Consider the following 21285-nt stretch of genomic DNA (forward strand, 5'->3'; position numbering starts at 1 on the left):
GTGCTTATAGCCCCACACCAAGGTGGCCTCATACGGCGGCAGCGGGAACCAGAATGACGTCACACGGGCTTTTCCAAGCATACATACTTAGCCGTCGCGTTTTCGCGCGCTAGAAAATTTTCACTTTTCATTTAATGGCGAAAAATAGATATCGTAATTTAAAAATCTAAGAGCGTGAAATGCTTACTCCAGGAGTAATAATCTTTCGATTTAGGCTCACTCTGAATTTCTCCACTTTCGATTTAGAAAGCTCCCTCTGTCAATTAGGAATATTTTTACACTGCTAGAGAGCATAACACTTGAGCAGATGTCCTTTACCTGCTTACTTTACCACATGTGGTCTCCAACGATTATATTATCTACGGAAATTGTGTCACGCTCACCAGTCGCCCACGATAGTGGTAGCCATGATATCAGTAATCTAAAATTCATATGCTATAGCCTATTAGAAGTACAGAATTATCTCTAATATTTTGTATTTAGATACATTTTGGGTTGAAATAATAAGGAAAATATTGCATCATCTTACTGATTTTCATTTGTCGACCTGGAAAATAATGAAATGTATTGCTCAAAAATGCCAAATGGTAGTTTATTCACTAGGGTTTGAACAACATCAACAAAAATGCAATTAAAAACAAAGAAATGGAAATGCTTGTTCTCCACACAGGAAAATATAAAAAAAATGTTCAATATTTGATTCATGAAAGGTACTTAATTCATGGAACATTCAGTTGGAGAATACAGTATAGCTTCAAATAGTCAAAATCCATTAATGAAGCTAAGCCATCCATCGTAGAAAATGCAAAAAGGCATATTAATGAATGTGTGAAAATTATATCAAACAATGATTCATAAAAATGAACTTGTAGCGAAACTACAAATGTACAGTAACTATGTCAACATGTAGTAGGTTTACAACAATTTGAAGAAATGTTCCTCTTGGCGATGCAAGAGAATGTCCTCCCGAACTTTCATGAAAAGGTATAAAATACCATTTTAACAAGATTTAATACTATAATTATAATGGTAGCTGAAGATTTTGCATCTGCAGTCTACCCTCCTGAGTGTAAAAAATAAATTAAAATTTATCTTCGAAAATATTTTTCAACTTCCATTTGAACTAAGAAAAGTTACCGGCATTTACTGTTTCACTAAAAGGGAGCCGGGGCAGAGTAATGTTTCACTTTTAGGACGAGTCTTCTGCTGCCGACGATGACGATTCCTTGCCTTTGCTATCCTCGCCGTTGGACACTCCCAACTTTTCTTTCAAAAGTGACATAGCCTTCTTAGTCTTGGTCACATCTGGGCTGTAGGCAAGAAGTATTAGCTCCATGTGATCTTTAGTTGGCAGGCCTTTGAGGTCTATGTCAGTCTCGAAGAGAGGCAAGTGATTCTCTCTTATCTCAGTCAATTTAGCTTTCAGCTGAAAGAGGAGAGGAAGAAGGAGATGATAGCGATTACAAAGGCTTAGCCGAAAGACAAATTTGGAGGGTGGTCCTTCGATGGCGGTATGTTGAGTATTAAATGACATTTGGAGCAGGTGATCTACAGCTTAGATAATATCTGGCATGAATGAAAAGGAGGGAGGAGAAAGTGGGTTTAAACGTTGCATCGGCTTTTGCCTGCTTTCAACAACGGTTTCAAAGAGGCTATTGCTTAATGCGTTACAAGAAAATAAAATCCATCATTTACAAGTTGTATCAGGTGGTAAGCCCACTGAAGCTTTTGCCGGAATATCAGAATATATTTTAGAAGGGGTTAGTGAAGGAGCGGATGGGAATCTTGCTATATCAAGGGGTGACTACACATCCATACAATCACATAATTTGCATCATTAAATCCTCAAAAGAAATGAAAGGAAAAACGAAATAATTTTCAGCATTGTTTCATAATTACGTAATGAAAATTTTAAAAAGGCTTTGCACAAGATTTTTATGATTTTTTTAATCATAATATTACCGATAAAAATGAGTATATAATAAGTTTATCCGTAAATTTTAAACAAAAATGAATTAATAAATATATTAACTTCTAATAAGAGGCAATTAGCTTGAAGTATCACGCAAGGTTTTACTCCATAAAGCTTTGTAATGAATACCCACTCACCCTTCTGTTCCTTTCAATGTCCCATGTTAAAACATGTCCATTGACTTCATCCTTATGATTCTCATCCACAGGAACCGTTCTTAACTTCTTCATCTCTCCTTCAGCCTTGCGATATGCATTCAGGAATGTCGGTTCATCACTGGACTCACTGGGCAGACCGTATCGCTTTGCCAGCGGAAGATATCCTTCGATGACATCTAAGGGAAGGTAAGCGCAGTTCTCTCGAGCGCGATTGTGGGCACGATAGTCATCCAACCACGCCTCAAATACTGCCATTGCCTCCTCCATGTGCTTAATCTTCTCCTCATCCTTCGTCCTTTTGATGCACAGCTTATGGGGAGAAAAATAAAGGTATATCGAGAGCAAGTCCCGGTTTAACATGACAGATAAATATAATGGGATTCATTATACTCAATCGTAGCGTAGCCAGGAATTTCGTTCGGGGTATTGGGGGGTCCAAAACCAGGGGGGGAAATTTTTGAAAAACAGGATACTAAGTAACGGGTTTTAACTAATTTTAACACTTTTCATAATCGAAAAAACTTCATTTATTAAAGAAATATATTGTAAATTCATGATTTTTCAATATTTTGTTTTTTTATCGAGGAAAATAATTGTGTTTGTATATTTCGGGGCGGGGGGGGGGGGGGTCCGGACCCCCTTTACCCCCTCCCCTGGCTACCCCACTGTCGTTTATATTTCCTCATGCCTAAGAATAAAAAAATATGCGGGGATAGAAATGAATGAAAACCTTTTAAAATGAGGTAAAACCATCTAGCACTCCAGGAGCACCTACTACATGAGACGAAGTACCCTCCTCAAAACCGTATAGCAGAGATCGAACAAAAATCTCCGAATAATTTCTGGCGCCGCAGGAAGCACTATGAAAAGCCAACACACTGGCCACCACGACAATCCAACCCCCAAAGAGAAATTATTTCGATTTACTTCGTCTCAAAATTATTTCTTCGATTGACTAAAACCCTAAGATTTAACTTTAACCTTTCCATGTAAACAAAGGATTTCGAAAATAATTATAAAATGTAATTGGAAAATCCATCAGTAGGTATCTCTTTTACTTAGGTCGTCCAAATTCCACAACATTCCATCCGCACCATCGTGTAACATCATCCGCAACATATCCCAAAGGCAACATACGTATATAGGCGACAGGTAAAGTGACGTATCTGGGATTTTGTCTGTCTGGAGTCTAATAACTTGGAACGTATCCCCCAAAGGGGAACTCATAGGACATGTTTGTGGCTGTGCCATGCTAGGATTCTAGGGTGGCTAGGATTCGTCAAGTGTGCTGTGGGTAGATAGTGGAATGAAAAAGTAGAAGAGAGGTGCTATTCCGTACTCGTCCTATCATTACTTGAATATGCAGCGAGAATTTGGGATCCGTGGACTTGACAAAATACAAAGGAAAGCTGCGCGATTCGTCAAAAACTGCTAAGGGTGAACAGAAAGCGTTCCATAGATTTCTTTGTAGTATTCTACCGATTAAGGTAGGTTTCCATGGAGTGATCTGGGAGCCTCCCATTCCGTCCAGCACTGCCTTCTTCAATTCACTGTAAGGCCTACTCCCTTTCCATCTATCTAAAAATCCTATTATTTTCCTTCCCCTCCCTCGTTTCCCTAACATTCTATCCTCTAACACCATTTTCAACATCCCCTCCCCTCTAAGTACTCCGTAAAGTACCTTCTGTCTCCTCCGTATCTCATCTAAAAGCTGCCTCTCCTCGTCAACAATATCCAGCACTTGGTCGATCCTTTTCCTCTCCGTCCATTTCACCCTCTCCATTCTCCTCCATACCCACATCTCGAAAGCCTCCAATCTCCTCTCGTCTTCTTTCCTCAATGTCCACGTTTATGCACCGTTTAGAGAGCAACACATTAAATGAATTAGGTTCGGAGCCGCTGGACACTCGGGGACTACGCGCTAGGCAATGAGAATGGAAATCTGTAAGAGCGACATGGAGAATATCATTATCCCACTATGTTTCCAGATCCGACGCAAACGACTAATTAAGAGAGATATTATGCCGAACGGATAGGTATGGACATTCGTTTTTCCTAAGAGCAATAATGTACTTCAAGAAATGCTAGGCGGAACTTCATCAGAGCAATTCCTTTTTATTTGTTAGCATGTGGTGTTCTAACATCCCCCGCCACCCGCCTATTGAGGCGGTTGTAGATAGCTCACCTTGGCTCTGTGGAACATGGAGTTGACGACGTAGAAGGCGTAGCAGGGATCTCTCCCATCCAGGATCCTCACCGTCTCCTGGGCCTTCTCCTTGTCCTTGAACCCTGCCCCCTGCACGGCGGCCGCCTCCCCGCTCTCCCCCTCCTCCTCGGCGGGGGCCTTCTTCCGCCCCCAGCCGCCCTTCCGACCCTCCGTCTCGTAGGGCTTCTCCCCCTCCTTCTTATCCGACTTCACCTTCGGCATCTGCAAAGAAAGACCAACCACATCAATATCATTATGGATCAAAATCGAACCATTTGTGCACCTTTTCCACTAAATTTCAACTTTAGATATTCATAATAACACTGTTTATCACGGATAACAAAAGAAGGTGCTCAGCTAATCACGGATTTACATTACTACAAACTCGGAGGTAGCTCTCAAATGTACTGCAACTGCAATATGATTTTTGTTACATAATAGCAGTTTTAAAATGATGTAGAAATGAATTTTCCGCGGTATTTTATTTTTATTTTGGTTGCTATGTACCTATTAGTTTGCTTCGTTGTTATTAACAAATTTGGATAATGATGGCTATTAATTGATTTATAGTTAATCATAAAATATGGAAAACCATCGAGAGAATATTTTCTTGATATGAATCCGTAATTTGAAGCAATTTTCCAAAGGGTCGCGATGCGCCCGTATTAATTGTCAGATTTCCTTCTTTATGGTAAGTTTTGCCTACTTGTAATGAACGTGATCAATGATAACTACTTTTGTGCAAATGATTAAAGTTGGAAACTTATATTAATGGTGAAGATGTTTGTTCAACAAGAATAACATTGAAACTTCAATGTTTTACGCCACCTTGGAGTTAAGAGTAATCAAATCGGTGATTAGCTCGAGCATCTTCATACACAGGTACTTTCCATTGACCGTGATAAACACTGCTATATGCATATATAAAATTTGAACTGAGCGAGCAAAAAAACGCAGAAGTAGAAATTAAAATCCCGATATTTTTTCTGTATCCTTATTCGTGATCCAAATCGAGAGGATAATCCTGCGCAACAAATGAGAGTCCACTCCTGCCAATTGTTTTGATAAGCCGGAACCGTTCATAAAATATAATTGGAATTATAAGTAGGGACTCTATAATATGCGCTTTCTTTATTTGTTAAAACTTGTTTTAAATGTATGGCCCCAAGTCGCAGGTGGGTTACATGAGTAGAACGTATCTGATAAAGTACAACACGACCAAATAGGAAAGTATAGATCTATAAAAGTCAAATATGTGGCTAGTAAAGAGACCGATGAATAATGCTTTAAAAATAATTATTCACGGGCAATAATTTTCTCATCTTCCGTCAAGCAATCAAATTGGCTTCAGACTCTCTCAAAAAAATAAATTGATAAAGCCTGAATCACACGATCATTTTTTTTCGTCTCGAAAGTGATCACTATCGCGAGCACTGCGCAAAATGATCGTCGGCGGCAATTGTTTTTCGCGATGGCGATCGCGATGTGGATTCCCATCGCTATTTTTCATCACTCGTCCGGTCGCTTTTTCCGTCGCTAAAACCGTCACTAAAACCCCATATCAGCCAATCAGATAGCATGACCGTATGGTGTGATTGCAGCGCCACGTTTGACAAATGTGGGAACGGCATAAATAAACAAACACGCTATATAATTTCGTGATGAGGGTCCTATGACAACGAGCTGTGATATTGGAAATTATGCGAAAAGCGACGGTGGGAGTGACCGTGTGATTCAGAAAAATGATCACAAGAGCGATTGCTTTTCGCGACGGGAAAAGTGATCTCGATAGTGATTACTTTCGCAACGAAAAAAAAAATGATCGTGTGATTCAGGCTTAAGATTTGAGTTACCTATGTTTAAATTGTACCTCAATTTCATCGCAGCTATTTCAACCACTGTCACATTTACATATTTTAAGTCACTGAAATTACGAAATTTGGAAGTACTGTTGCTAAATAGACCACATTTCGGAACGACTGAGTTTGAAAATATAGGGGCCAGAATCTCTTCGTCATTACCAAAATAGATATTCATCACTGTCAATTTGTAGTTACTAGCAATAACAGGTAACCAGGCATTCATTGTATTCATTACCGTCAATTAATTGTATTTGAACAGTAAGCAGATTTTATGTAATGCCTAATAAATTTTGATCGCACAGTAATGGGTCGAATACATTGAATAATAACGTAATTACTGAAAATGTCCGGCCAAACGTACAACACGAAATTGGGTTATTGGGTATACTTATCTCTTTGGCAATAAAAAAGGGAGAAACAGTACAAACAATCGATCTGTCGATTCAGAAATATGAGCAAATTTAAAATGCAATTCCTCCGAATATTACGATAGTGAGTAGTGAGATAGTGAGTGATTCTGGTGAGCGGCTTCGAATATTAAGCCTGAATCACACGATCATTTTTTTCGTCGCGAAAGTGATCACTATCGCGAGCACTGCGCAAAATGATCGTCGGCGGCAGTTGTTTTTCGCGATGGCGATCGCGATGTGGATTCCCATCGCTATTTTTCATCACTCGTCCGGTCGCTTTTTCCGTCGCTAAAACCGTCACTAAAACCCCATATCAGCCAATCAGATAGCATGACCGTATGGTGTGATTGCAGCGCCACGTTTGACAAATGTGGGAACGGCATAAATAAACAAACACGCTGTATAATTTCGTGATGAGGGTCCTATGACAACGAGCTGTGATATTGGAAATGCAATGGCCTTGTGGAAATGATGCGAAAAGCGACGGCGGGAGTGACCGTGTGATTCAGAAAAATGATCACTAGAGCGATTGCTTTTGGCGACGGGAAAAGTGATCTCGATAGTGATTACTTTCGCGACGAAATTACTCAAATATCCGATTCGAAGGTCAGAAGCGCCAGAAGCTTTATCCTGCAAACGATTTCGTATACCATATGCCTTCATTTTTTAACATTAATATCTTAATATCAAAAATAATAATATTTTGTCAAATTGTGGAATGAGATATTTCAAATCTAAGAATTAGGGATTATGACAGTGTGATTACCGTACGCTATTGGCCAAATACGTTCGTAAAATCAGTTGTGCAGCGTTGAGAGCTTACCTCAAGTAGGATATGGTGGTTGCGGAACTCCGAGGATGAAAATAGACGTTTCCTGCTCCAAGCAAGTACCTACCCACATATTTTCTGGCAATAAAAATTTCATAGAATAGTAAGGGAACGGAAATGAAGATTCCTTTGGCCCTTTTGACATTCGCCAGCTATGGATCAAGGGAAGAGTCACTGCACACCATTTATACCAAATAAATAAAATGCTATGTATTTCAGAATTTATTATGCATTGATTCGTTAAATTTGAAATAAGATAAGGCTCTGGTTATCCGAAATTCATGTTTTTGTTCTAAATACAAGGTGTTATTTTGAAAATGTCCCATATATTTCTGGGGAATACGTCAAAAGGCGGAGGTTTAGCCCAGTCAGCGTTAATGGACCAAATTATTGATAGGGAGGAATTCAATCAAACTGTGAATCTTCGATTAAATAGGTGACGGATAACAACCAAAGTAACTTGATATGTAAGATAATTTTCATGATACGCGTGCACTGGCTTCAATCCATCATATAATCTCTCGTAAGGTAAATTCAACAGAAATGTATTGCCAGTTCAGGTGGTCAAGCGATTCACAACATACATTAATTCCGTCCTCTTATTCCCCTTTTCGCAACAGACTAACATCCTCACTTCTATTGCTCACTAAAAAATTACCTTTTCCATCAGGATATATTCACCAATAGGGTAGTTTCCTTCATCAAAGAAAACAAAAGGCATTGATTGCGATTCGTTACCCACCATTAGTGTATTCATAATATACAAATTATTCACTATTATTAAATTAAAATTATTATTCAAATTGTTTTCCATCAGGATATATTCACTGCTTGGAGGTAGGCTGCTTGCAGGTAGCGCTTGGCTTAAATAAGGATTATTAATACCTTATCAAACTAAGGAAACTTTCCGACCTTAGCCAGTTTTAATAGGTGATTATTAAGAGATGTTTCCGTGAGCTCTGTGCCTCATGCATGCATTGGTAATCTCAGACGATGTAAAGCTCCTATCTCCTCGTATAGAAACCAGGTCCCTGTGACGTCACGTGGAGTGGCATCGCATGGACGCCTATCTGGCCTTTTTCAAACGAGGATAAAATTGACCATTGCCAGTCGTTTAAACTGGGATTTCTAAAACCAAATAATTTGTATGTTATGAATAAACTGATGGTGGGTAACGAATCGCAATCAATGTCTTTCGTTTTCTTTGATGAAGGAAACTACTCAATTTAGTGGTGGGGGAGGATGGAGAGGGGGGGGGGGCAAGCTAATCTTTACCCATCCCCTGACTAAACTCCTAGTTCCGGCCCTGGTTGCGATTACTTTTCGGTATTCCACGAGGTGCAATGAGTTTCATCTCGGCTCGGCCGGCAACAACCACGGGGCAGGTGTCGCTTCTTCTCGGCCAGTGGCTCCTCCCCGCGGGCGGACGCCTTCCGATGGAACGCTGCCAGCGGGAAACGGGGACCTTTTTTTGTATTTTGGCGCCTCAAACCCATCCCACCTAACCCTCACGAAAATTCCTTCTGATCCATCCAGAAATACGAACGCAGCACATCATCATAGGACAACGGAAATAAAAGATCGATCGAGGGGAGCCAAGGAGGTTTTCAGGCATTTTATGGGATGACAGGTCAGGGGCGCAGCTAGGAATTAAGGTTAGGGGGGGTTTCAGGCGCAACTAATACTGGGGGGCCTGGGGTATTGCATCCCCGCCAGGGTAAGCGGGAGGTGCGGAGGCCCTCCGCCGGAAAAAACGTAAGATAAACGGTTCAAAATGGTGATTTTTACGGCCTTCTGAGGGATATTTTATTAATCCTCACACTATTCTATAAGCAATATTAATCCAATTAAGTAAAATAGATTTAACTTAAAAATTTGTATGAGCTCTGGGGGGGGGTATTATCCCCCAAAACCCACCCCCCCTCGATGCGCCACTGTGACAGGTCACCGCACGAGGTAGTCTCTGGTGTTTCCCCGGCTAATAGCGTCTTGGAAGGCTATTCGGGTTCCCTAACGGTTTAATGCTATGATATGGCTGCCGACATTTTGGAGTCCGTTTCGATGATCAGGGTATGATCTGCTTTACAGTGGCGCAGCGAGGGGGGGGGGTTTGGGGGATAAAACCCCCCCCCCCCAGAGCTCAGAGAAATTTTTAAATTTAGTCCATTTTACTCAATTGGATTGATATTACTAATAGAATAGTATAAGGATTGATAAAATATCCCTCTGATAGCCGTAAAACCCACCATTTTGAACCATTTATCTTAAAATTCCGCTATTTAATTTCGAACTTACCGCTTATCCTGGTGGGTATTCCATACCACCATACACCCCGGTATTAGTTGCACCTAATCCCCCCCCCCCCCTGGCCTTAATTCCTAGCTGCGCCCCTGCTGCTCTGAAGATGTGAACATACTCGGTTTCCGTAACGGTGGCAGCCATGCCAACATTAACCCGGTGGGAAACCCGAGTAACCTTTCAAGACGAAGGCACCGCACCCTCACACATGAATCTAGCGTTTCCAATGCAAATATCAGAATACGCTCACAAACGCTTTCAGCTAATTGGTCACTTTCAGTGGATACTCCCGATAATGAAATGAAAGGTATTTTTCACTTTTCCACTGTATCTGATTATGGCTCTGTGATCCGAAACGCATCGTACGCATTAAATTATTGTGGGATTGTTCATCTACCTCTTATTTCAATATGGCGAACATCCACTATATCACGCCTGAATCGGTTGAATTTATTCGGGATACTCCCGCTTACGAATGACCGGTCGAACTGAACGGTTCAGCATAACCTGATATTCATTCACTGTGTAAATTCAATCCTAATAGTGGTGTAATTGGCAGCACTGCATTTCTTCCTTCGCGAACTAGTCCTTCATTTCCCTGATATTATTCTTCATTGTGACCTTCTTTATATATCCAAAGTAGGTACACTGAAGTCCCTCTGATCCGAAGGCGTTTAATCCAAAAAATTTGCTTAATCCGAACAGCTCCGAGACGATCTTTTTTTTTCAAATAAATTTAACTTTTTGTTATTTACAGTACAGTTATTTTCTCAAATATTTAGTCCTTAAAGACAGTACAATAATTCCTGAATTTATAAAGATTAGAGAATATAGTACACAGTATAAACTGCTGACTAATTACAACATTCAATGCTGTATTTAAAGTAAATAACAGTAATGTGGAGTGACGACTTCCGAATGTGCCAGGCGCGAGCAGTCACGCGCTCCAATGCACTGTGTACGCATTCACCCGTATCAAACCGATTTTTTCGGCTAATCTGAACAATCAAGTAATCCGATCAGGGTTCGATCCCAATCAGTTCGGATTAGAGGGACTCCACTGAAGCCCAAGCTTATGACGACGAAAGGTCTTGCTTTCTGAAATGTATCACCAAGGCGGCTGCATAGAGGAGACACCAGTCAATCCCGTTGATGCTCGATTTTTTGCTGCCGATTTGGGCGCATTTCCCATCCATTTACACTTTTCAAAAATACCTACAGCGCGGCTAATGGTGCTGAGTAATCTATTTATTCTCAGGACTTGCAATACAGTTTCTGAAGGCCGTTTTACACGGGGCACGAAATTGCGCAGGTTAGAGCTGCATTAATTTCTCGGCAAAAATTAAGGCGCAATCAAAATTGCGTCGTGTAAAGCGGTGAATTGCTAGAACACATGCGAGAATGCGTGGATGCGAGACGGCAAAATGGCCTCTCTTCTAATTTCGTTCCTGCATTCGCGCAATTCCACGCCATTTTAGAAATAAATGCAGCTCTAACCTGCGCAATTCCGTGCCCCGTGTAAAACGGCCTTTACACGACGCAATTTTGATTGCGCCTTCGCACGTACGTCAGATTGGGCAATTCCGTGTACCGTGTAAAACGGCCTTAAAATCTCGATAAATATCATGTAATACATCATCAGTATAAGAAACCACATCATTACGAAATCAACCATAAATCTAGGTTAACAGGCCTATTTGTAGCTTATTTTCCCAAGAAATGAACAAGGTTATACCCGTCCGCGACGTGAGTTTCGACTGTAGTAAACGCACTAAAATGCGTGGTAAATGACAGCACATTCAGTGGCCGACTGAGGAATCCCCTCTTATGATTTTCGTGGGTGCCATCGTGAGGTAGACAATCACGGAGAATACATTTTCTTCTCCATTCAGAGACGCTCCGAAAGAATTTCTCGCAAAGCAGTCGCTTTCTTCGAATGAATTTATCAGATAGGAACACTTCCGCCGACAATCTGGTTTCTTTGCGTGGGGTAACCCGCCCCCTTCCCAGCCGTCACTCAACGAGACTCTCAGCGAGTTCTGTAAGTATATAAATCATACGGGTCATTCCTTACCAATTCAAAACATTATCCCCTCTGAGGTACTCAGATTCTGATCAAAATGTCTTCTTTATGGGTGTATATAAATTGCACATTCGTATTAAACTTGATAACCCAAGATAGTTTACCAAAAGTACTCTGGGCGATCAACGCGAATTTTAATTTTTCCAATTTTTCCAAAACACACGTGCCTTAAATCTGAAAAATCCTAATCTCTCTCCATCCAACCTCGTTAGAGCCTCAGTTTTATCTCATTTTCAAGCCTTCAAATTTGTTTACGATATTTGATATCAATAACATTTTTATTGCCATTTTCTAACATTGTTAACTTTGATGTATTTATTTCTTTCAATTAAAAAGTTTATTCTATAATATATAAATATATACCTTACCATGCTAGAAAAATTAGAGGCAACTTATGAATGAGTATAAAAAAAAACAGACACAATTTTCCCAGCTCAACACTTCGGCTGATATATTAAAAACACATACAGCATACTGATAAATCAAGTCAATGATTTAAATCTACAGTTAAAATAATATATTACTAACGCTGCAAATATTAGTTATTTATAATACATATAAATGATACTGGCAAAATTTTTATGAGATCAAAACTAAATTTTGTGTTTAAAATCAGCTGATATGACTTGATTTTTAAGTTGACTTCTGCCGCTATAGAAATGTAATTTCAGATCATTACCATTCCGTTCAAAATTATTCTACCACTCAACCATGTAAAAACCCATTCCAATTATTTACTCCATATAAGCGAATATAAGCCAGAAAAAAGGTTCATTTTCTTTAATGACGACATTTGACGTGACGTTGCGAGGATCCAATGGCTGTGCGTTTTCACTTTTTTTTACATCGACGGAAAAATACTGATTAATGTTCATCATTAATTCAACAAAGATTAGAACTGTTAACGATAGTTTATACTCCGGATTAAATTATTCACTGATTCCATAGCTTTTCGGTGATATTTCTCGTGGGTACGAAGACCTTATCAAAGTCGTGAATAACATCAATGTTGGTTACCTGAGGAGATATTTATGGATTGGAGTCTTTGAAGGCCGATACGGATGATTTCAAAGAAATGGATTGTGAAGTCTCTTATCTGTAATGGAGTTTAGGGCTTTACGGAGCGAAAACATTGACACTTTGGCAGTTATGCAGTGCATGGGGCACAGTTAGGAATTAAGGCTGGGGGGGGGGGGGTTAGGTGCAACTAATACCGGGGTGTGTGGGGGCATGGAATAACCACCAGGATAAGCGGTAGGTGCGAGATTAATAAATAACGGAATTTCAAGATAAAAGGCTCAAGATGGTGAGTTTTACGGCTTTCTGAGGGATAATTTATCAATCCTTATACTATTCTATTGGTAATATTAATCCAATTGAGTAAAATGGACTAAACTTAAAAATTTCTCTGAGCTCTGAGGGGGTGGGGGAATATCCCAAACCCCCCCCCCCCTCGCTGCGGCACTGATGCAGTGCCTGACCCCGTGGCGATCCCGAGAATATTTACTCAGTCAGTCTATTCGGCGGGAAAGCAAGAAATCTTTCTTCATTGACACTTAGGGAGAGGAAGGATAAAAGACTAAGGCGTTCGAGATGTGGGTGTGGAGAAGAATGGAGAAGGTAAAGTGGACGGAGAGGAGGAACGAAGAAGTGCTGGATGTGGTGGGTGAGGAAACGTCTATGTGAGATTCAGAAGAGACAGGCGGGTTTTGGATGGAGCGTGTGCTGAGCGGGGAGGGGATGTTGAAGTCTGGTGTCACAAGAAAGGATTTTGGGGAAGTGAGTGAGAGGAAGAAAGGAATATGAAACAAACGAAAGGAAGAAGGCCTTATGGTGTACTGAAACGGGAAGTGTAAAATCCAGAGAGAAAAAATCATTTCCGGAAATCGAGGGATCCAGGTTCGAATCCCAGTCAAGGCGGATGATTTTTTTTCCGTGAACTTTTCGCACAGTTTTTGTTGCGGGTGACACCGTAACATTAGGGAAGTGCAAATTGGGAGGGGAGGTATGATGGCATAATTCTCATAATGTTCCATGTAAACCTACCCTAGCCAGTAGAATACTGAGAGAACAACTCATTTTTTATAAAAATGAAATGTGGAATTTCTTTTCATGGGAATCTCTTATCGCACGATTCAAGAAAGCGTGAGAAAAGTCAGCGGAGACGACAGGCGAGAAATGATGGCGCTGCAGACCGGGGCTAATTCAAATGAGGGCCATGAAAGAGAGAGAGAGGGGCAGCAGTGCTTCCACTTTACAGTGGACGTGGGCGCGGAGAGGCTGAGACCGTTATTGCGGGAGATATTTCACGGCGGTCCTTGAGAATTGAGCACTCCTTCACCGGCCGGCTCCGCGAATCCGCCACCTTTCTAGGCTTAGATTGCTTAAGCTACTAAAGAATAGATGTCTTTAGGATCAACACGGAGGCCACCATATCATATTCCCACTTTATTTCCAGGTCCGACAGAAACGATAAAATTAAGAGAGATATTTTGACCAACGGGTAGGAATGGGTATTCCCTTTTTCCCCGAAAAATAAAGGGAGGAAGCGATTACCTGGACAATTCCTTGCCGAAAAACAACTCCGTACAGGGCGAAATAGAAATGCTCAAAGCCCCGTACAGCCAAAACCAACTTTCCGTGAAGGAGCCCGGCGCGAAAGGGTTAAAACTTGGTGAGACATAGTACGCGATTATTCTTTTCTTTTTTTAGTCTCTATTTATTGTTGACGGCTGGTGTCCTAATTCGGCGACAGCAGAATCACGTTTACTGTACGCCTATTGGAGTGTCTCGCGGGGTAGAATGTAGATTTAGATGAATTCGGGAATTGCTTCATCGAAAAGCTACCGAGGAACTAATTGAAACACGAAATTTGCCTGCTGACAAATAGCCACCATTAACCGTATGGTTGGGGGCAGCGGTCAGACCTAGTAGGTAGAGCTCTTGGCGGCTGATCGGAGGGGCCCAGGTTCAATTCCAGGGCGAAGCCTTTGAATACCCTCAAATTAAGTCCTCGAATTGCGAGTTGCCTCTCAACCTCAATGCGTGAAATTTACACGCTTGTAGCTGACTTCGGGACGAGCTCTTACTCTCACATTCATCTCCTAAGTAATCTCCCCGGGGTTGAATCACCCTAGACACACATGACTAGTAAGTTAAATTCTGCCGCCGCCGAATAGGCCGTGGTCCTGTCGCAGACGCCTGAATTGCAGCGTGGGCGAATCATTGGACTGTTTTTGAGCTGATTTCTTTACCAGTTCAATCTATTGGCTAATTACTTCGCCTCCAAATAAATATTCTTTCAATCTCATATGGCCTGTTAACTCTAAACACCTCCACGAGGGTATGCCTTAGTTCCACTGACCACTGAATATTTCTTCGACGGCTGTTTGACAACATTTATTATGCTCTCGTGTTATAATTAGAAGTCCAAATATATCACCGATACTTTTCTCTCAATAGTACTGACAATGAGTGCACTTTTCTCAGAATCAGTTAGTTAGCGATTCCATCGACACACTTGATCTTCGCTATCATCCTACGGCGCCACATTTAAAAAAATATCTCTATCTTCTCCTATTGAACGTTCCTGAGTCTAAATATTCCGAAATCTTCTCGCGGACACTCTTCTTCTCGGGTAGCTTTCCTCTTCTTATGGATTCCGCTACCTGAACGCACCGAGAAATGAACTGATAATTCAACGGATAAAACAATCAGACTAGCCGATGATTGCAATGCAAAATACGGTCATGATTCAATTTTCGTGTCAACGAGCGTTCATTTGAAAGATCATTGCTCTAGTGGTTCACCTCACTAACTTGTCAACACTCTTTGGAAAAATGTAAAATCCAGTTAAAGATATATATATTCTCAAATATATTTTATTAAAATCATGATTCTCCTTCATAGTAAATTGTATACTGAATAAAATTTTTGAATCGAAATAAAAAACATGAAAAATATGATAGTCATATCCAACAGAGCCATCACGTGATCTTGAATTTTGTCATTTCAATCTCAGTATCACTCGCTGATGGACTTCATCTGTTTTGAAAATGCTTGCAAGTCAACAAGACCCCGAAAACAGCCCACTTCCGAACTTGAAAGAAACAGCGAATTCATAGCCAAGGGCTTCTTACCAACTTCCATTACTATATGTTAGCAAAATGAACGCAGCAAACGATTATCGCTACCTTTTCCCAATTATAGGCGCACTTGACTAACAGCATTCAGCAACCAAGTCAGTCAAATGTTTACCCCTGGATGCGTATGTAAACAATGGATAGGGCTAGAGCACGGATCAATATTGAGGGTGGAGTTCAATCGACCTTGGATAGAGCTCTTAGTTAGCTCAGCAGAAAGCTCTTGAAACTTGTTTACACGGGCGCGCGACCAGAAGCGAAGCATGGGCGTGGAGTCGTGTAAAACCGCGCCGGAGATACACGAAAAATCGCGTCGTTCCGAAATTCATAAGTTCTGATTCGCTTACGAACCTACTGGTGCCAACAATTTTTATTCGTTATTCTATTTACTTGGGCAAACAAGTCTAGCAAGCTCGTGGTTAAAACATTCACATAAAAATATTTTCTTTATTTTAAACTACAAATATTAAGAACAGGTCTGCCACATGGATGATACACATTTAATCAGCGAAAAAGTCCAATGATGTTGAGATCTAAAAAGTATAAATTCAAGTGACTGCAAAAATGCCCTCTTTATGGGTGACGTCATTTCATTCATCGCCGCTGCTTCCAAACGGTCTGTATCGTTGAAAGGGATGAATAAACCGACATTTCAAAACACGCATTCGAGGACTAGACGTTTTTTTATACTTCTTCCTCGGCACTTTTGGATTAAACACTGCCGCCTCTCTTAGGAATTTGAATATATTATTTTGAAACCACGGATTTTTAGGTGCTCAATTGATGATATCACGAAACAATGCATTCCCCATTGCTCTCATAAACAAGCCAGGAATTGTATTTGGAGGGGGAATACATTTCTGAGGGTTCATTTGGAGGGGCACCTACTCCGAAGACGGCATTTTCCGAACCAACAGTGAGTTTAAAACACTTCATTATTAACCCCAATCCGCAAATTTCGGCTGAGAAAACAGCACGAACCTACTTAAGTGTACACAGCGATATTTTGCAGAAATATAGGTTAAAGGCAACCAATTTGCAACGACAAAAATTTCATACCATCCACTAATTTTTATTTGGACAATCTTAGAACACAAGTTGCGTCAACGATTATGATGTAAACAACTAAAACAAGATCACAGATTTACGTTTGTCACTGATTTATTACAATACAATGCTAGCAGTTTCCTGATTTCAGTAATTGCGCCATCCATGGGGAAGGCTACCATTACAACTGTGTTTTAATTGTGCCTGATGATGATATAACAACCGAAACCAATGGAATTCAATTATTGTTATAATAAATCAGTGGGAGACATAGAGATGTTCTTTGTTTAATAAGGAAATATTGCACAAAGTAAGATCTTCTTCGTACGACATGACACATACTCAATGGTGAAACTAATATGGTCTATCTAATAAAAATGAGCTGAAAGAACCAAAACAAAGAGTATGCCTATGTGTTGAAGCGAAAACCAAATTCTACGTATTTGTCCAGTATGTGACCTAGGCAACTGAAGAATACAGCCCGACAGAAAACTGATAGTTCTCAAGCAAGATTCCGACATCATTGCCCAAATTAAAAGCAGAAGATGGCCACGTGAGCGGGAGGGAACTGGACTCATAAAACCAAATTCTACGTATTTGTCCAGTATGTGACCTAGGCAACTCCAGAATACAGCCCTACAGAAAACTGATAGTTTTCAAGGAAGTTTCCGACGTCATTGCCCATATTAAAAGTAGAAGATGGCCACGTGAGCGGGAGAGAACTGGACTCATCGCTGAGTATAGTGGCGGGGAATCTTCCACGAGGCAGTCGACCACTGGAGCGCCAAAGACTGCGGGCGCACCGCGCGCGGTGGGGAGATGGAAGCGCATAAGGATATTACGCTGAGGCTCAACATAACACTGGAGCTGATGCAGGACCGATACGGATGGTGAGCAGCTGCTGGTGAGGCCAAAACCCTTTCGGGGTTTGAGCGCCCGCCTATGTGAGGTGAGGCAGTGGCGCAACGAGGGGGGGTTTTGGGGGATAAACCCCCCCAGAGCGCAGAGAAATTTTTGATTTTAATCCATATTACTTAATTGGATTGATATTTTACTATTATAATAGTGTAAGGGTTAATAAAATATCCCTCAGAAAGCCGTAAAACTCACCATTTTGAACCATTTATCTCAAAATACCGCAATTTATTAATCTCGCACCTACCGCTTATCCTGGTGGGTATTCCATACAACCACACACCTCGATATTAGTTGCATCTAAACCCCCCAGCCTTAATTCCTAGCTGCGCCCCTGAGGTGAGGTATGTGTTGAGGCGACATTAGAGTAATGAAAGCGCGTGCGCCTACGGGATCACAGGGACCGGAACACTTGGAACGGTTCCCGAAGTGACGCTCTGTGGTGACCCATTTATAGGATCCGGAAAAAAACGAACGATAACTTAAACACAAAAACAGTTGAATGAGGTTTTGATATGGTTTGGCGATATGAATGGCATTAAATCCTCTTTCATAAATCGAAAGCTCGCATTCTTCGACGCCGCGCGTAGTTACGTTGTTTTGGCGACACTCTTCCGTCTCATGGAGCCGATCGTGAATTCATTTTTCGCGAATGTAAATAATGGGTATTCCAACTACGTATGTCTTCACTGTATAACGTCAAAATAAATTCAGGATCAAGCCATCAATGTAAGTCAGGTGGACGCAGAATTAATTTTATTGATGATGCGATTCTGAGGCGCCATTATTTTTGTTTACAAAGTGAACTGAACTTTTTCAGCACTTCCGGAAATACTTTATAGAATCTTCAGCGGTCTTGAATTTATTCACATTTGTTTTTTTTAATGAGCACGAGTACGCACTGTTCACGGTTATTTTAAAATACCTTACCAGCGACATAGAAATAGGTATGCGTCATTCAACGAAAAACTTTCGGGGTCACGTATGCCTCAGCGCCGAAAAAGCTGCGCTTTAAATTCTTGTGTGACCCATTTATATGACAGAGGTAAAAGCATCGAATAACTTGAACTTAAAAAAAGAAGAAAATTTCATGAAAAAATGTATTGTATAATTCGCACTCACCTCTCTTAAAATATATATTTCACGGTGGATCTGTTTGCGTTGCTCGCCGGCCGGCTGCTATCCTTCTGAACTTTGAATGTTCCTCCGAGCGCGAGTAGGCGACTCACTGACTCTATTCCGAGTCTCTCTTCTCCTGTGGCTTGACGCTTCGCCCCTCCCCTCCCCCAACCTCCTCCTCCTCCTCCTCCTGCTGTTGTGGGATGGCCGGTAGGGGCGAACAATGACGCAACACAGAGAAATGTTCGGCATTAGAACGCGCGGCAAGAGAGAGAGAGAAGCTTGTATCCTCCCTTTCTCGATAGACTCGCTTTCCATAAGGCGCGCAGATTTTTCCAACGACCTCATTAACTCGGCGCTCACGTGGGAACTCGAATGACCCAACCGGTGGAGAGGCCAGAGGGACACACGAAAACATGGACCACCGACTCGCTGGATGTGATGGTGCGAAACTTAGGGAGAAGACGGGACTACTTAGTTGGCCACATTATGAGGCATGATGAAAACAATCGTAGAGGGACAGGTGGAAGGGAAAAAGGGCAAGGGACGGCCTCGAATGAGTTACATAGGACAGGTTATAAAGGATGTAAAAGAGAAGAAATATGTAGCTACGAAAAGGATAGCGGATAGGAGAGAGGAAAGGAGAGCTGCGTCAAACCAATCTTAGGATTGTTGACTAACGATGATGATGGTGCAATTGTTAAACTGACATATATTCGCGTATACTGGTGCTATTCAGATCCTCTTCATTTTCAAAAGCTGCGTATTTTCCGCGAGTGAAAATGAATAAAATTGATTGTTGCCTTCTTAACTTTATTGTTTGTTTATTGAATTGTTATTTTTTAAACATGACGAAATAAATATAATTTACCTAAGTTAGACGGATCTGAGTCATTTTACACGGAATCTTTGGGTCCTATCTCATAATAAAATAAATCAAATAAAACTTTGGAATTTCCATCTTGAAATAAAAGTAGTATTTTAAAATATTAGAAGGATAATGTGATTATTATCCGTGGTAAAATTCCTTTCTCCTTTTAAAACATTGAAGACAGCATAATCAAAATGAAATACGAGATGAGCATCGTCCAACATAATATTGCATGGTAGTTGCACCGAGGAACGCAATAACTTATAGGAGTTGACGCAGGCGAAGCGCACATAACTACGTCCAGCAGGATGGCGCTAGTCTTTAAGAAAGAATTCTTTCGCCGAATAGGGTGGTTTCCTATTATTTTTTTATTGCCTAAATCGAAAGATTATTACTCCTGGAGTAGGTACTCATTTCACGCTTTTAGATTTTTAAATGACGATATCTATTTTTCGCGATTAAATAAAAAGTGAAAAATTTCAAGCGCGCGAAAACGCGACGGCTAAATATGAATGCCGGGAAAACTACGTGTGACGTCGTTCTGGTTCCCGCTGCCGCAAATGAGGTGACCTTGGGGCAAGGCTTTGAGCGCTGATACGACGCAGGATGCTAGCAGGTTGCAGATTACCCTGCTAGCTGGTAGCGCTTGGCTTAAATAAGGATTATTAATACCTTATTAAACGAAGAAAACTTTCCGACCTTAGGCAGTTTTAATAGGTGATTATTAAGACATGTTTCCCTGAGCTCTGTGCCTCATTCATGCATCTCAGACGATGTAAAACTCCTAGCTACTCGTATAGAAACTAGGTCCGTGTGACGTCACGTGGAGTGGCATCGCATGGGCGCCAAACTGGCCTTTTTCAAATGAGGATAAAATTGACCATTGCCATTCGTCTAAACTGGGATTTTTAAAACGAAATAATTTGTATATTATCAATACACCAATGGTGGATAACGAATCGCAATCAATGCCTTTCGTTTTCTTTGAATAAGGAAACTACCCTATTTTCATTGAGTTACTTCGATAAAATTAATACAATTTCTTTATCCTTGATATAGTAATTGATCATCGAATGTAATTCACCAGCTAAAAAACTACGTATTAAGGGAGGAAATTACAGCTGAGAACCTACTGAAGAAAAGTAATTGAGTGCTTATCGTAAAGTGATCATCCGCAATTAATAGTCTCTTGAAGGCATTTTCAAACAAATTGTGGCTGCAGGAGGAAATAGCGACTAATATATCCTAATTTCGTTCAATTCCTTGCGGAATAAGTTTTTTTTAGATAAGGTGTAAGCGGGGGGCTTCCGTTGGAGTGGTAACATAGGAAATTTTCTTTAATGAGGCTGGTGTGACTTTATTTCAACTTGTCA

General features: G+C 40.8%; 1 protein-coding gene across 1 annotated transcript; it reads right to left on the reverse strand.

The window, feature by feature from the left end:
* Window positions 1-567: 567 nt before the first annotated feature.
* LOC124163883 lies at window positions 568-19161 on the reverse strand. The gene is made up of 4 exons (XM_046540990.1): window positions 19045-19161; window positions 4316-4558; window positions 2110-2439; window positions 568-1426 (listed from the first exon to the last, which is right to left on the reverse strand). The coding sequence occupies exons 2-4, from the start codon at window positions 4556-4558 to the stop codon at window positions 1190-1192; spliced, it is 810 nt and encodes a 269-aa protein (XP_046396946.1). The 5' UTR covers window positions 19045-19161; the 3' UTR covers window positions 568-1189.
* Between the last annotated feature and the right edge of the window lie 2124 nt (window positions 19162-21285).

This window comes from Ischnura elegans, chromosome 8, assembly GCF_921293095.1.
Source record: "Ischnura elegans chromosome 8, ioIscEleg1.1, whole genome shotgun sequence".
NCBI lineage: Eukaryota > Metazoa > Arthropoda > Insecta > Odonata > Coenagrionidae > Ischnura > Ischnura elegans.

Bases quoted from the DNA above. Each gene is read 5' to 3' on its own strand.
- LOC124163883 (XM_046540990.1), bottom strand. From the start codon at position 4,558: ATGCCGAAGGTGAAGTCGGATAAGAAGGAGGGGGAGAAGCCCTACGAG. The intron at 2,440-4,315 runs GTGAGCTATCTA...TCTCCCCATAAG, and splicing joins CCATGTTCCACAGAGCCAAG to CTGTGCATCAAAAGGACGAA. The intron at 1,427-2,109 runs GTGAGTGGGTAT...CTCCTCTTTCAG, and splicing joins ACATTGAAAGGAACAGAAGG to CTGAAAGCTAAATTGACTGA.